This window comes from Ylistrum balloti, unplaced genomic scaffold (assembly GCF_031769215.1).
Source record: "Ylistrum balloti isolate Yb309-2 unplaced genomic scaffold, AGI_CSIRO_Ybal_v1 Utg370180, whole genome shotgun sequence".
NCBI classification, from domain to species: Eukaryota; Metazoa; Mollusca; class Bivalvia; order Pectinida; family Pectinidae; genus Ylistrum; species Ylistrum balloti.
The window spans coordinates 286,194-302,427 of record NW_026782166.1 but is presented as its reverse complement, the minus strand read 5'-3'; the positions used below and the strand labels follow the sequence as shown (position 1 = coordinate 302,427).

Here is a 16,234-nt window from a genome sequence, read left to right as displayed (position 1 = left end):
AGGTAATGTAATGTCTCCCCTGACAGGTGATGTAATGTACCATCTCCCCTGACAGGTGAGGTATTATACCGTCTCCCTTGACAGGTGAGGTAATGTACCGTCTCTCTTGACAGGTAAGGTAATGTACCGTCTCCCCTGACAGGTAAGCTAATGTACCGTCTCCCCTGACAGGTGAGGTAATGTACCGTCTCCATTTAAAGGTCAGGTAATATATCGTCTCCCTTTATAGGCCAGGTAATGTGCCGACCGTCTCCCCTTAAAGGTCAAGTGAATTATTGTCTCCAATTACAGGTCAAGTACCATACCGTCTCCCCATGAAGTGTGTGCCTAAAATCACCTTACAATTGTTTAAAATCAAACACGAATAAAGAGAAAGAACTAATGCTGACCAGACCACTAAATGATAATTGATGACCATTGGTCACTGTGTTTTACGATCTTCTACATTGTACAAGCTGTATGATTCATCACTACAATAGCGATTTTTTTTAGTTTTCAGAACTCCAGCGCGGATTTGATTCGTATTTTAGAATGCTTTAAACCATTTCGTTCCATTAAATATGGATAACTACACTGCCACCAGCGGCCTATCCCTGTATGTTAGGTTCATATATTGTCATTATCTGTTATATTTAACCTGGTGTGTCAGCCTCGCCGTTTGACTCATGTTTAACTAAAAAACAATGCCTCTATTATTCACAGTATTGTAGGAATACTGGAATAACACATAGATAATAGTACAAAAGAACACAGAAATCGGATAGAGTGAAAAAATGAATTAAATTGCATCGTACAGCTGTTTCGTCCTTCTAGGACTAGTCAGTGAGGCTAACATCCCTAAGTGTTGAAACCTGGGAGACGACTAAGGAAATCGAAATTGGTCGAAAGAAATGTAAAAATATAGGTGAATAAGCCCCGAAATAAAATAAATCATAAGATTTATTTATCGCATGATTTCAAAAAAATGACCGAAAGAGTTTTTTGGTTTCATCAATTGCTGTTTTTTATCTAAAATTATTTCTGTGAACATATCTACTCATGACATTTAGAAAATTGTTGCGATAGTTGATTGGTAAAAATTATGAATATAGCTAGCTTGATCGATTTACATACCAGCGAGCTTTCATGTCATTCGGTATCTATGTATATATTGTTGTATCTAAGCAGTACTGTAAGTCATTTAGATTTCGCGATTAGTTTATGTCGCGGACTTACATTGTACCTCTACATTTATATTTGTGAATATATAATTTCGCAATTGCTGATCTAGAAATGATTTAAATTCGCGAATGGTGAACTATTACAGAACTGAATTTTGAAGGACGCCGAATCAACATGGATGCAAACCAGGAGTTAATTTCACACAAATAATTGCGAGGGATTTGAATTCGCGATCGACTCTTTCCGGGTATCAACGCGAAAATAAATCCCACGCAAAATATAAAGGATTTACAGTATATGTTTATGATAAATCAAACGAGAGAAATGGGTCTTTTTCAAGTGTATTTATTGTGTCACTGTTGATTCCTTACACGTACAGAACATGCTGAAGTTTGCCGCTTGTCCGAAATATCCTTTAAAGTATAGCGACAGAGACCTAAGTTTTCTCTATGTAGGTAACTGGTAAACGTAAAGGGAAAAAATATACAGTAGTGTTATATAATCTATATGTATATAAATGAACACAGTCTATACATTATGAACGACAAAAACAGGGGGGATCACACACCTAACGAAGGACACAGCAAACCCTGCTGTACGGGACAACTATGTCACGTGCCTGTACACAGAGTCTTGTTTCATTCCATATGACTCACTTTTCTATAACGGGACACCAAGTCAGTTGTCATGGTTACGCTACCTTACATCTATTCGACTGTAGTAATTGAATATTTAATAAGTTGCAGTGCTGAAAACGTGTGAAATGTTGAACGGAGCCATACTCGCTCCCTTTACTCCTAATTAAATTGTCAACGTGGCTTGTTCTGATTGAGTCGAGATCGCATTCCTTCACCGGAACAAGCTGGGGATGGTAGCTGAGTGTTTTAAACACGTGATCTGCACCAGGTGACTCACTAACAAATGTACATATTTATATTTATTCATTTTTGTGGTCATCGGCAAAGGTTAAAAGTCAAACGCCACACTTCACAGTTTTTGGCGTAAAATGCTCATTTCTAAATTCAACGAGTTCATTGTGGTCAAAGTTAAAAGGTCAGAGGTCATGTTAATTTAAAGAATTATTAGGCGTGGAAACCAAGGATACGACAGGCCCTTCTACACCAGCCGTTTATCCTATTATTTGCCTGCAAGGAAACCACCAGGGACAGCTTTCCACCAAGCTGTATGATAAACGTGACGATTTTAGTGAATTACCTCTGCTCCCCATTCTACAGTGAATACAGTTCACAGTTAATTCTATCTCCTAGCAACTGTTCATAATATCAGGATTTCCGTGGAAACAACTGACTGATTAACTCACAACACAGGGTTTCAAACGATATAGGTTGATAATGTGTTGTGGTAGTTATAATGACCTCACAAAGATATATTCTGTCTCTTTGTACGATATGAAGCTGGACGTGTTTGATGCTCGTTAGTATGTCTTGTCTGGTGGTTCCGTTGTCCGATATGAAGCTGGGCGTGTTTGATGCTCGTTAGTATGTCTGGTGGTTCCGTTGTCCGATATGAAGCTGGGCGTGTTTGATGCTCGTTAGTATGTCTGGTGGTTCCGTTGTCCGATATGAAGCTGGGCGTGTTTGATGCTCGTTAGTATGTCTTGTCTGGTGGTTCCGTTGTCCGATATGAAGCTGGACGTGTTTGATGCTCGTTAGTATGTCTTGTTTAGTGGTTCCGTTGTCCGATATGAAGCTGGACGTGTTTGATGCTCGTTAGTATCTTTTGTCTGGTGGTTCCGTTGTACGATATGAAGCTGGACGTGTTTGATGTTCGTTAGTATGTTTTGTCTGGTGGTTCCGTTGTCCGATATGAAGCTGGGCGTGTTTGATGTTCGTTAGTATGTCTTGTCTGGTGGCTCCGTTGTCCGATATGAAGCTGGGCGTGTTTGATGTTCGTTAGTATGTCTTGTCTGGTGGTTCCGTTGTCCGATATGAAGCTGGGCGTGTTTGATGTTCGTTAGTATGTCTTGTCTGGTGGCTCCGTTGTCCGATATGAAGCTGGGCGTGTTTGATGTTCGTTAGTATGTCTTGTCTGGTGGTTCCGTTGTCCGATATGAAGCTGGGCGTGTTTGATGTTCGTTAGTATGTCTTGTCTGGTGGCTCCGTTGTCCGATATGAAGCTGGGCGTGTTTGATGTTCGTTAGTATTTCTGGTGGTTCCGTTGTATAATATGAAGCTGGACGTAATACTTATAATATTTCAAGTTTATTTTTTTCCTGAGTTTAACTTTAAGGGTATTGTCATGTTTCTTAAGCGTATCGCGCCCGCCTTTGTAAGATATATCAAGATAGTGGGAGCTATTACGATAGAGGTTTACAAAGACGTCCGTCGAGATAAACAACAGTAGGTTTCATGAACAGACGTCGTGTCGAGATAAGCAATAGTGGGTTTTATTAGCAAACTTCGTGTTGCGATAAACAATAGTGGGTTTTATTGACAGACGTCGTGTCGAGATAAGCAATAGTGGGTTTTATTAGCAGACATCGTGTCGAGATAAACAACAGTGGGTTTATTGACGGACGTCGTGTCAAGATAAACAATAGTGGGTTTTATTGACAGACGTCGTGTCGAGATAAGCAATAGTGGGTTTTAGTGACAGACGTCGTGTCGAGATAAACAATAGTGGGTTTTATTGACAGACGTCGTGTTAGGAACAATAGTGGGTTTATTGACGGACGTCGTGTCAAGATAAACAACAGTGGTTTTACTGATAGACGTCGTGTCGAGATAAACAATGGTGGTTTTACTGTCAGACGTCGTTTCGAGATAAACAACACTGGTTTTACTGACAGACGTCGTTTCGAGATAAACAATGATGGTTTTACTGACAGACGTCGTTTCGAGATAAACAACATTGGTTTTACTGACAGACATCGTTTCGAAATAAACAGCAGTAATTTTACTGACAAACAAACAATAGGAAGGTTACTGAACTTTTCAACTTTTTTTTTTGCATTATGAATGAAGATCCAGTATATGGTGTTTGGGGATATGACGCCTTTGCTTCCAACGACGTCACTAAGAAAGCAAACTTTATGGGGTTACAAAAATATATCACACGTTTAGAAAAGATACAAAGGCCCAAAACTAACTAGAAATCATAGTCATTACAACAGTGGATATTCATATAATCTGTTGATTCCGTTGAAATATTACGTTAGATACACTTTCCTACCCGAGTCCTGTTTTCTGGTCTTTTTTCACTCCTTTTGGATAAGAAATACTGCATCACTGTCCTATTGTCTATATCACAAGATTGCTGAATCTTATTTTGGCTAGAAAACGAAAATATGATATTCTACAGTACCTAGGTTCCATTCTACTATACTTACTGTATACACTTATGTAATTATTTCTTGGAATACGAGGGGACAGGTGAACCCATAAATTCTGGTACTCTGCTATCCTTAGTGTATAGTATAGGTCTATTACTTATCGTAACATAGGACAGTTGAGACAACTAAATTCATTCCAAAACACTTTGAATCCCCCACAGTCCCGGCAAGTGGGTGGCAATGCCAAATAATTGCTTTGATGAATGTTGGTCTGTATCTAGGATCACCGAGGTAATATTTAAGTCATATACAGGAGGTGATTGTGTGTGAAACGAAAACGGATCTTCACTACTCTTAATTTTCTCCTTACAAAACTACCATGTCATAAAATTATTATTTTTATAATTATGAAACTTCAATTAGAAGATGGCGTATTGAATTTCAATCTGTTCTTCGTTCTTTCTTTTTTTTCGTGGAAAATGTATTTATCATTAATGAAACTTTACATGGGAAATAATTGTCCACTCTAGATTTGAAAAAATAACTTTAATGACGTCATCCAGTATGGCTACTATTTCCTAGCTTTCATTAGCTGAAAATCTGCTTGGCTATATAACCTTTGTTTTAATTTGCAATATTAACTTGGTCGTTTGTTAGTTGAGTTTACCTCTCCGTGATATGTTGAGGCGATGTCTCCTTGTGGTTACCTCACTGAACAACAAACGGAAGGCCCGTCGCGTGCTTTCCAGAGCAATTTGGGTTTGTGTCACAGCCACGTCAGTACAGACCGGTCCGTTTCTCAGCTTCGTGAGAAACACAAGTTACCGCCGATGTGGAACGTTCATCCACATACCTCGTACAGTATACTTACTTATGGTTGTGTAGACCAACTTTCTGGCTGCGCTCTCGCAACCGTCAAACTTTGACGGAAAGAATATCTATTTGACTTACTATAAGACGGTAAAAAGCAGCGTATCATATCCTGATTGGTCGAAATTCAGGTACTCTCTGATGTTGATCAAATTTGATACGTCGGTGTATTTTTCGACACTGAAAAGTGTTAATTCGTTTTTTTTGTGATTGGAAAAAAATACCGTCATAGAGAAGCGAGCAGTGTACCGAATGACCGTTATAATGATGCGATGAATGTGTTATTGACCGTTATAGTGAGGCGACAGATGTATTAAGTGGCCGTTATAGTGAGGCAACTGATGTGTTAAATGGCCGTTATAGTGAGGCAATTATTGTATTAAACTACGGACAATGCAGCTAATTCAACCTTCAATAGTCCCGGGCATTCTTGTAACGGTCCGCGTTACATTCATAACTAGTTGATGTTTAAAATAAACCATTTTGAAGGTTCAACTTGATAGTCATGTATGGAAGCCTCTGTGTGCTTATTGATGTTTCAGTATTGGACAATCACAATGATGTATGGAACCTTATGTGTGTCAATCTATGTTTCAGGGGTGGACAATCTCAATGTTGTATGGAAGCTCATGTGTGCCTACATGGTATTGGGATTTATCGGATTCTGCCTTATTTTCTTCTGCTTGGACAGAATTGGTGCCAAAGTGGATCCAGAGAAAACAAGCCTCAGTGTAAGTATAGACAATTGCTTTCCTTCTACTTACTGTTAAGATGAAACTATTTAGACAAAATTTTATTATTATCAATCTTTAGGAAATAGGACCTAATTTTGTTTAAATGTTCAGTTCTGGCTGGACGATTCGAGGAAAATTTTGCATTAAAAAAGACTTCTTCCGTAGGAATGGCTGGATGTTTTTGCAAACGTTGGCAGACTTATCCTTGGGGGATGGATATTCAAGTTTGTAAAAAAATGGTTTTGACCTCTTGCGGGACAGAGGGTTGGAGTCAAATAGAGGAAACGTTTTATATCCTTCCTTTTCTTCTGTTGGGTTTAAAACATTATGTCAAACTTTGATTTTTAGCATCCAATGTAAACTCATTTTTGCATAAATCGTGAGTGTGACCAACGTTTTGCAAAGAGGTGGGCTTAGTCGTTGAAATAGGGCAAACGCTTTAAAATTACTCCTCTTCTGTTGTATTTGGGTCATTTTGGGGACAGAGAGAGAGAGAGGGAACCTAATCAAGAGAATAGCGGTGCACCTTTGTGTTGTGTTCTCTGGAAGAAATGTATTGGTGTGATTCCTGAGGATTATTTCGGATAGAAATACGGGCCCTATTGGCCTCTTGTTATACTAAACACTATGACACTATGACTTTTATCTTCAACTTCAAGAAGAGAGTTATGCATTACAGTCTATAGTAATGTTGATGTCACGTGTCCGTTCTTGTCTGAATATAGATATCTTCACACAATTTCTACACCAAATCGTGGACCTGACTTTAGCTAGGCAGGTCTTGATTGAAAAGGTAGAACTTTTGGAACCGTTTACTTTCGTGGAGTTTCCGAGTGAACAAGTTAATTTGTGTACTTGATTTGTATTAGCTTTTTATTGCTTGTTTTATAGGAACAAAGCACTTGAGCAAATTAATCCGGCGACTAGGATCAGGAATATGGTGAATACAAATAGATTTTGTTCGAACATGGAAACAATTTTCAGAATACCATGTAAACAGGGGACTGATTTGTAAGCATTATCCTTGATAAGGCCAGGGGAACGCACGCGCGATTCAATGTAAACTTCGATAAAGAGGGAAATTGTATATATCTTTTATGTATCTTTTATCTATTTGTTATAAATTCCATCCAAAATTGTTGATATTTACTACAAATTCTATCCATACGCTAGTGAAACATATCTTATATGTTCATCATAAATTCGCTTCTATGGTAACTAGGAAGTTTCCCGCTGATGTTTATATATAATTGGATTCCATTTTCCTCACGATACAACAGTATATTTGATACCAAGTAGATTTGGGCTGTATCATCCACGTTATAATTTATATAAAAAAAAAAGAATCCTATGCTGGCATTGGATTTTCCATTAGCAGTTGTGACCATTTGGTGCAACAAGAAGACATTTTTTCCCCTATTTTATTCTGATTTGTCGAAAAGTGAGAATGGATAGGAAGATTGATTTAGTTATTGGCCGGAAATTGACACTACGCGCAAGGCAAATGACGATAGCTTTTGTCATAAAAATTGATTATATGAATTCTGAAAAAGTTATGTTTTATCATCATAACACCCTTTTCCAGTAGACATTTGCATTTTGGTAGAATGGAAATGTAATATTGGTCGGTCCGTTCCTGTAATGTCACACGTGACTATGGTGAAAGCGTGCTGAAGAAACGCCATTAGCTGGTATTACTGTTTACAACGAGACTGCCATCTATCACAGTGCTCCCTAAATACGTTAGTATGAAATTTCATGCGCCTCCGCTAGAATAACAATACAACATCCATGGCGGATCCTTTCATCATAATTTTATATGGAAATGAAGTTATTTTAGGAGAAATTCTAGACATTTGCGTCTATTATAACGTAACTCAAACATCATGTTTGACAGCCGACTTATGGCATATTTTGAAAAGTAATGTATTGATTAGCCATTGGAAGCAAGCGTGCCTGTATCCCGACACAGAAGCCCTCGACTGTTCAAAGGCAGCTTCTAATACATGTAGTTATCTCGCGTGGGATAATCAGTTAGACTGTCTACATAGAAATGTTTGTAGACATTGATCAATTGTTTGTATATACAAAGTGTGTAGACATTGACCACTTTATCTACACATACATATACATATATTGTACACTTACTCTCGATACACACCGAGTTTAAACATTAACACATTGTCTACATTTACATTGTGTTAACATTTAACATATTGTCTACATATACACTGTGTTAACATTGAACACATAGTCTACATATACACTATAAACATTGAACACATTGTCTACATATACACTGTGTTAACATTGAACACATTGTCTACATATACACTGTGTAAACATTGAACACATTGTCTACATCTACACTGTGTAAACATTGAACTGTCTACATCTACACTGTGTAAACATTGAACACATTGTCTACATATACACTATGTAAACAGTGAGCACATTGTCTACATGTACACTGTGTTAACATTGAACACATTGTCTACATATACACTGTGTAAACATTGAACACATTGTCTACATATACACTGTGTAAACATTGAACACGTTGTCTACATATACACTGTGTAAACATTGAACACATTGTCTACATCTACACTGTGTAAACATTGAACACATTGTCTATATGTACACTGTGTAAACATTGAACACATTGTCTACATCTACACTGTGTAAACATTGAACACATTGTCTACATATACACTGTGTAAACATTGAACACGTTGTCTACATATACACTGTGTAAACATTGAACACATTGTCTACATGTACACTGTGTAAAAATTGAACACATTGTCTACATATACACAGTAAACATTGAACACATTGTCTTCATATACACGGTGTAAACATTGAACACATTGTCTACTTTTACACTGTGTTAACATTGAACACATTGTCTACATATACACTGTGTAAACATTGAACACATTGTCTACATATACACAGTAAACATTGAACACATTGTCTTCATATACACGGTGTAAACATTGAACACATTGTCTACTTTTACACTGTGTTAACATTGAACACATTGTCTACATATACACTGTGTAAACATTGAACACATTGTCTTCATGTACACTGTTTAAACATTGAACACATTGTCTACATGTACACTGTTTAAACATTGAACACATTGTCTACATATACACTATAAACATTGAACACATTGTCTACATATACACTGTGTAAACATTGAACACATTGTCTACATATACACTGTGTAAACATTGAACACCTCATCTACATACACACTGTGTAAACGTTGAACACCTTGTCTACATATACACTGTGTATACATTGAACACTTTTTCTACATATACACTATAAACATTGAACACATTGTCTACATACACAGTGTGTAAACATTGAACACATTGTCTACATTTACACTGTGTAAACATTGAACACATTGTCTACATTTACACTGTGTAAACATTGAACACATTGTCTACATATACACTGTGTAAACATTGAACACATTGTCTACATATACACTGTGTTAACATTGAACACATTGTCTACATATACACTGTGTAAACATTGAACACATTGTCTACATATACACTGTGTCAACATTGAACACATTATCTACATGTACACTGTTTAAACATTGAACACATTGTCTACATGTACACTGTTTAAACATTGAACACATTGTCTACATATACACTATAAACATTGAACACATTGTCTACATGTACACTGTGTAAACATTGAACACATTTTCTACATATACACTGTGTAAACATTGAACACATCGTCTACATATACACTGTGTAAACATTGAACACATTGTCTACATGTACACTGTTTAAACATTGAACACATTGTCTACATTTACACTGTTAACATTGAACACATTGTCTACACATACACTGTGTTAACATTGAACACATTGTCTACATGTACACTGTGTAAACATTGAACACATAGTCTACATGTACACTGTCTTAACATTGAACACATTGTCTACATATACACTATAAACATTGAACACATTGTCTACATCTACACTGTGTAAACATTGAATACATTTTCTACATATACACTGTGTTAACATTGAACACATTGTCTACATATACACTGAGTAAACATTGAACACATTGTCTACATATGCACTGTGTTAACATTGAACACATTGTCTACATATACACTGTGTAAACATTGAACACATTGTCTACATATACACTGTGTAAACATTGAACACATTGTCTACATATACACTGTGTAAACATTGAACACATCATCTACATCTACACTGTGTTAACATTGAACACATCGTGTACATATACACGGTGTAAACATTGAACATATTGTCTACATGTACACTGTGTTAACATTGAACACATTGTCTACATATACACTGTGTAAACATTGAAGACATTGTCTACATGTACATTGTGTAAACATTGAACACATTTTCTACATATACACTGTGTAAACATTGAACACATTGTCTACATGTACACTGTGTAAACATTGAACACATTTTCTACATACGCTATAAACATTGAACACATTTTCTACATATACACTGTGTAAACGTTGAACACATTGTCTACATATACACTGTGTAAACATTGAAAACATTGTCTACATATACACGGTGTTAACATTGAACACATTGTCTACATATACACTGTTAACATTGAACACATTGTCTACATATACACTGTGTAAACATTGAACACATCGTCTACATATACACTGTGTAAACATTGAACACATTGTCTGCATCTATAATGTTAACATTGAACACATTGTCTACATATACACTGTGTAAACATTGAACACATCGTCTACATTTACACTGTTAACATTGAACACATTGCCTACATATACACTGTGTTAACATTGAACACATTGTCTACATGTACACTGTGTAAACATTGAACACATTGTCTACATGTACACTGTGTTAACATTGAACACATCGTCTACATGTACACTGTGTAAACATTGAACACATCGTCTACTTATACACTATAAACATTGAACACATTGTCTACATATACACTGTGTTAACATTGAACACATCGTCTACATATACACTGTTTAAACATTGAACACATTGTCTACATATACACTATAAACATTGAACACATTGTCTACATCTACACTGTGTAAACATTGAACACATTGTCTACATATACACTGTGTAAACATTGAACACGTTGTCTACATATACACTGTGTAAACATTGAACACATTGTCTACATGTACACTGTGTAAAAATTGAACACATTGTCTACATATACACAGTAAACATTGAACACATTGTCTTCATATACACGGTGTAAACATTGAACACATTGTCTACTTTTACACTGTGTTAACATTGAACACATTGTCTACATATACACTGTGTAAACATTGAACACATTGTCTACATATACAAAGTAAACATTGAACACATTGTCTTCATATACACGGTGTAAACATTGAACACATTGTCTACATATACACTATAAACATTGAACACATTGTCTACATACACAGTGTGTAAACATTGAACACATTTTCTACATATACACTGTGTAAACATTGAACACATCGTCTACATATACACTGTGTAAACATTGAACACATTGTCTACATGTACACTGTTTAAACATTGAACACATTGTCTACATATACACTATAAACATTGAACACATTGTCTACATATACGCTGTGTAAACATTGAACACATTGTCTACATATACACTGTGTTAACATTGAACACATTGTCTACATATACACTGTGTAAACATTGAACACATTGTCTACATATACACTGTGTAAACATTGAACACATTGTCTACATATACACTGTGTTAACATTGAACACATTGTCTACATATACACTGTGTAAACATTGAACACATTGTCTACATATACACTGTGTCAACATTGAACACATTATCTACATGTACACTGTTTAAACATTGAACACATTGTCTACATGTACACTGTTTAAACATTGAACACATTGTCTACATATACACTATAAACATTGAACACATTGTCTACATGTACACTGTGTAAACATTGAACACATTTTCTACATATACACTGTGTAAACATTGAACACATCGTCTACATATACACTGTGTAAACATTGAACACATTGTCTACATGTACACTGTTTAAACATTGAACACATTGTCTACATTTACACTGTTAACATTGAACACATTGTCTACACATACACTGTGTTAACATTGAACACATTGTCTACATGTACACTGTGTAAACATTGAACACATAGTCTACATGTACACTGTCTTAACATTGAACACATTGTCTACATATACACTATAAACATTGAACACATTGTCTACATCTACACTGTGTAAACATTGAACACATTTTCTACATATACACTGTGTTAACATTGAACACATTGTCTACATATACACTGAGTAAACATTGAACACATTGTCTACATATACACTGTGTTAACATTGAACACATTGTCTACATATACACTGTGTTAACATTGAACACATTGTCTACATATACACTGTGTAAACATTGAACACATTGTCTACATATACACTGTGTAAACATTGAACACATCATCTACATCTACACTGTGTTAACATTGAACACATCGTGTACATATACACGGTGTAAACATTGAACATATTGTCTACATGTACACTGTGTTAACATTGAACACATTGTCTACATATACACTGTGTAAACATTGAAGACATTGTCTACATGTACATTGTGTAAACATTGAACACATTTTCTACATATACACTGTGTAAACATTGAACACATTGTCTACATGTACACTGTGTAAACATTGAACACATTTTCTACATACGCTATAAACATTGAACACATTTTCTACATATACACTGTGTAAACGTTGAACACATTGTCTACATATACACTGTGTAAACATTGAAAACATTGTCTACATATACACGGTGTTAACATTGAACACATTGTCTACATATACACTGTTAACATTGAACACATTGTCTACATATACACTGTGTAAACATTGAACACATCGTCTACATATACACTGTGTAAACATTGAACACATTGTCTGCATCTATACTGTTAACATTGAACACATTGTCTACATATACACTGTGTAAACATTGAACACATCGTCTACATTTACACTGTTAACATTGAACACATTGCCTACATATACACTGTGTTAACATTGAACACATTGTCTACATGTACACTGTGTAAACATTGAACACATTGTCTACATGTACACTGTGTTAACATTGAACACATCGTCTACATGTACACTGTGTAAACATTGAACACATCGTCTACTTATACACTATAAACATTGAACACATTGTCTACATATACACTGTGTTAACATTGAACACATCGTCTACATATACACTGTGTAAACATTGAACACATTTTCTACATATACACTGTTAACATTGAACACATTGTCTGCATTTACACTGTGTAAACATTGAACACATTGTCTGCATCTATACTGTGTAAATATTTATACGTCGTCTCCATAAACACTGTGTAAACAATGAACACATCGTCTACATTTACACTTTGTAAACATTGAACACATTGTCTACATACCCACTGTAAACATTGAACACAATTGTCTACATATATACTTAATGAACATTGACAACATTGTCAACATATACATTATATAAACTCTTTTGCGTAAACATTGAATTATAATAAGATAACAATGCAGATTTACATTTAAAACCAACTTGTTATCTGCTCAGTCATCCTATACCATAGATAGTTGTCTTGGGGTAGTCTCCACTATAACGACTTAGTACAATGTAGGTTTAGGTTTCATTATAGAGCCAATCGATAAAGCAATGAGTTTATCCCTCCTGTCACAGGGAATTAAGTCAACAACTTGGAAGGGGAGACAATCCACGATATCCTGTAATTCACCTAGATAAGGGAGATGACTCCTCCTGACAGAGGGAGCAGGGTAAAAACATAGCAGGGTAGACAATTCACGTTAAACTGTTCTACACCTAGACAAGGGAGACAACAAATTAATTCCACCTGACATAGGGAGAGGGGTAAACAACTTGGTAGGGGAGACAATCCACATTAAACTGGTGTACACCTAGACAAGAGAGACAACAAATTGATTCCATCTGACAGAGGGAGAGGGGTAAACAATCTGGTAGGGGAGACAATCCACGTTATACTGATCTACCCCTAGATAAGGGAGACAGAAGAAAAAGAAGAGACTGGAATTGGCAGGGTTTTTTTTTAATTTTCATGTATACCGTAAAACTTTTCATTTCAGGGATTTACTTCGTGTTATGATTAATCTAAGAATTCATATGTCTAGAAGAACCACGAAATTAGAGTCCCACGAAAACGTGAAATTTTACTGTACATTACATACATGGAGATCACTTAGCTGGAGAACAAACGAAAGAAAAAAGACACATTCATCTATTTATTTTTTTTAACATGGTATTGATTGAACAAGTAATTTGTAGGCAGAATCCTACAAAGTACGTTACGCAGAGCAAAATAAGAGTTAAAAGACGGGAGATGCATCCAACTCTGTCTGTGTTAAAATAGCTGTCCAGAGTTTTAGAATGACAGAAAGAAATGGCACATCAGAGTGCGACATTTTTGAATATCGATTTAATTTGCATACACTCTTTCTCACTTCCGAATACTAAAAGCTGTTTGCAAGATCTTTATGACACGTGACAACAATAAAAACCGACCGACTTTATGTAACTTTGTTTACCTTTACTTCTTTTTGAATTCTTCATTTATACCGGATGCCTTGAGATGCTCTCTACAGAAGTTTAAATGTTGACTGCTGTAGACGTGGTGGTATGTCGGTCAAGAAGATTGTAAGTGAAGTCGTTTGAAATCGAGGTGAAATGTAGGCGAAGGTTATGTAGACGATGTAGTCTGTATGTTTATGGGATGGAAAAGAGATAGTATGTAGGCTATGTGGTCATGAAGCGAGGTAGTCTGTAGGCGAAGTGTTCTGAAGGCAAAGTGTTCTGTAGGCGAAGTGTTCTGTAGGCAAGGTAGTCTGTAGGCGAAGTGTGCTGTAGGTAAGGTAGTCTGTAGGTGAAGTGTGCTGTAGGCAAGGTGGTCTGCAGGCGAAGTGTTCTGTAGGCGAGGTAGTCTGTAGGCGAAGTGTGATGTAGGCAAGGTAGCCTGTAGGCAAAGTATTCTGTAGGCGAATTGTTCTGTAGACATTGTAGTCTGTAGGCGAAGTGTGTTGTAAGCAAGGTAGTCTGTAGGCGAAGTGTGCTGGAGGCGAGGTAGTTTTGAGGCTATAAGGGATGGAAGCGAGGTGTTCTATAGGGAAAGTAGTGTTTAGGCGAGGTAGTATGTAGGCGAAGTATGATGTAGGCAAGGTAGTCTGTAGGCGAAGTGTGCTGGAGGCGAGGTAGTTTTGAGGCTATAAGGGATGGAAGCGAGGTGTTCTGTAGGGAAAGTAGTGTGTAGGTGAGGTAGCATGTAGGCGAAATATGATGTAGGCAAGGTAGTCTGTAGGCGAAGTGTGCTGGAGGCGAGGTAGTTTTGAGGCTATAAGGGATGGAAGCGAGGTGTTCTGTAGGGAAAGTAGTGTGTAGGTGAGGTAGCATGTAGGCGAAGTATGATGTAGGCAAGGTAGTCTGTAGGCGAAGTGTGCTGGAGGCGAGGTAGTTTTGAGGCTATAAGGGATGGAAGCGAGGTGTTCTGTAGGGAAAGTAGTGTGTAGGCGAGGTAGTATGTAGGCGAAGTATGATGTAGGCAAGGTAGTCTGTAGGCGAAGTGTGCTGGAGGCGAGGTAGTTTTGAGGCTATAAGGGATGGAAGCGAGGTGTTCTGTAGGGAAAGTAGTGTGTAGGCGAGGTAGCATGTAGGCGAAGTATGATGTAGGCAAGGTAGTCTGTAGGCGAAGTGTGCTGGAGGCGAGGTAGTTTTGAGGCTATAAGGGATGGAAGCGAGGTGTTCTGTAGGGAAAGTAGTGTGTAGGCGAGGTAGTATGTAGGCGAAGTATGATGTAGGCAAGGTAGTCTGTAGGCGAAGTGTGCTGGAGGCGAGGTAGTTTTGAGGCTATAAGGGATGGAAGCGAGGTGTTCTGTAGGGAAAGTAGTGTGTAGGCGAGGTAGCATGTAGGCGAAGTATGATGTAGGCAAGGTAGTCTGTAGGCGAAGTGTGCTGGAGGC

At 36.9% G+C, this 16,234-nt stretch overlaps 1 protein-coding gene across 1 annotated transcript in view; it reads left to right on the top strand.

Moving 5' to 3' along the window:
- The window catches only part of LOC132551136 (protein unc-93 homolog A-like), a 50,694-nt gene that overhangs the window by 18,992 nt on the left and 15,468 nt on the right, over window positions 1–16,234 (top strand). Inside the window, exon 3 of the mRNA XM_060215246.1 lies at window positions 5,921–6,054. Within this exon, the coding sequence (XP_060071229.1) occupies window positions 5,921–6,054 (134 nt within the window). The remainder of the gene's footprint in view (window positions 1–5,920; window positions 6,055–16,234) is intronic.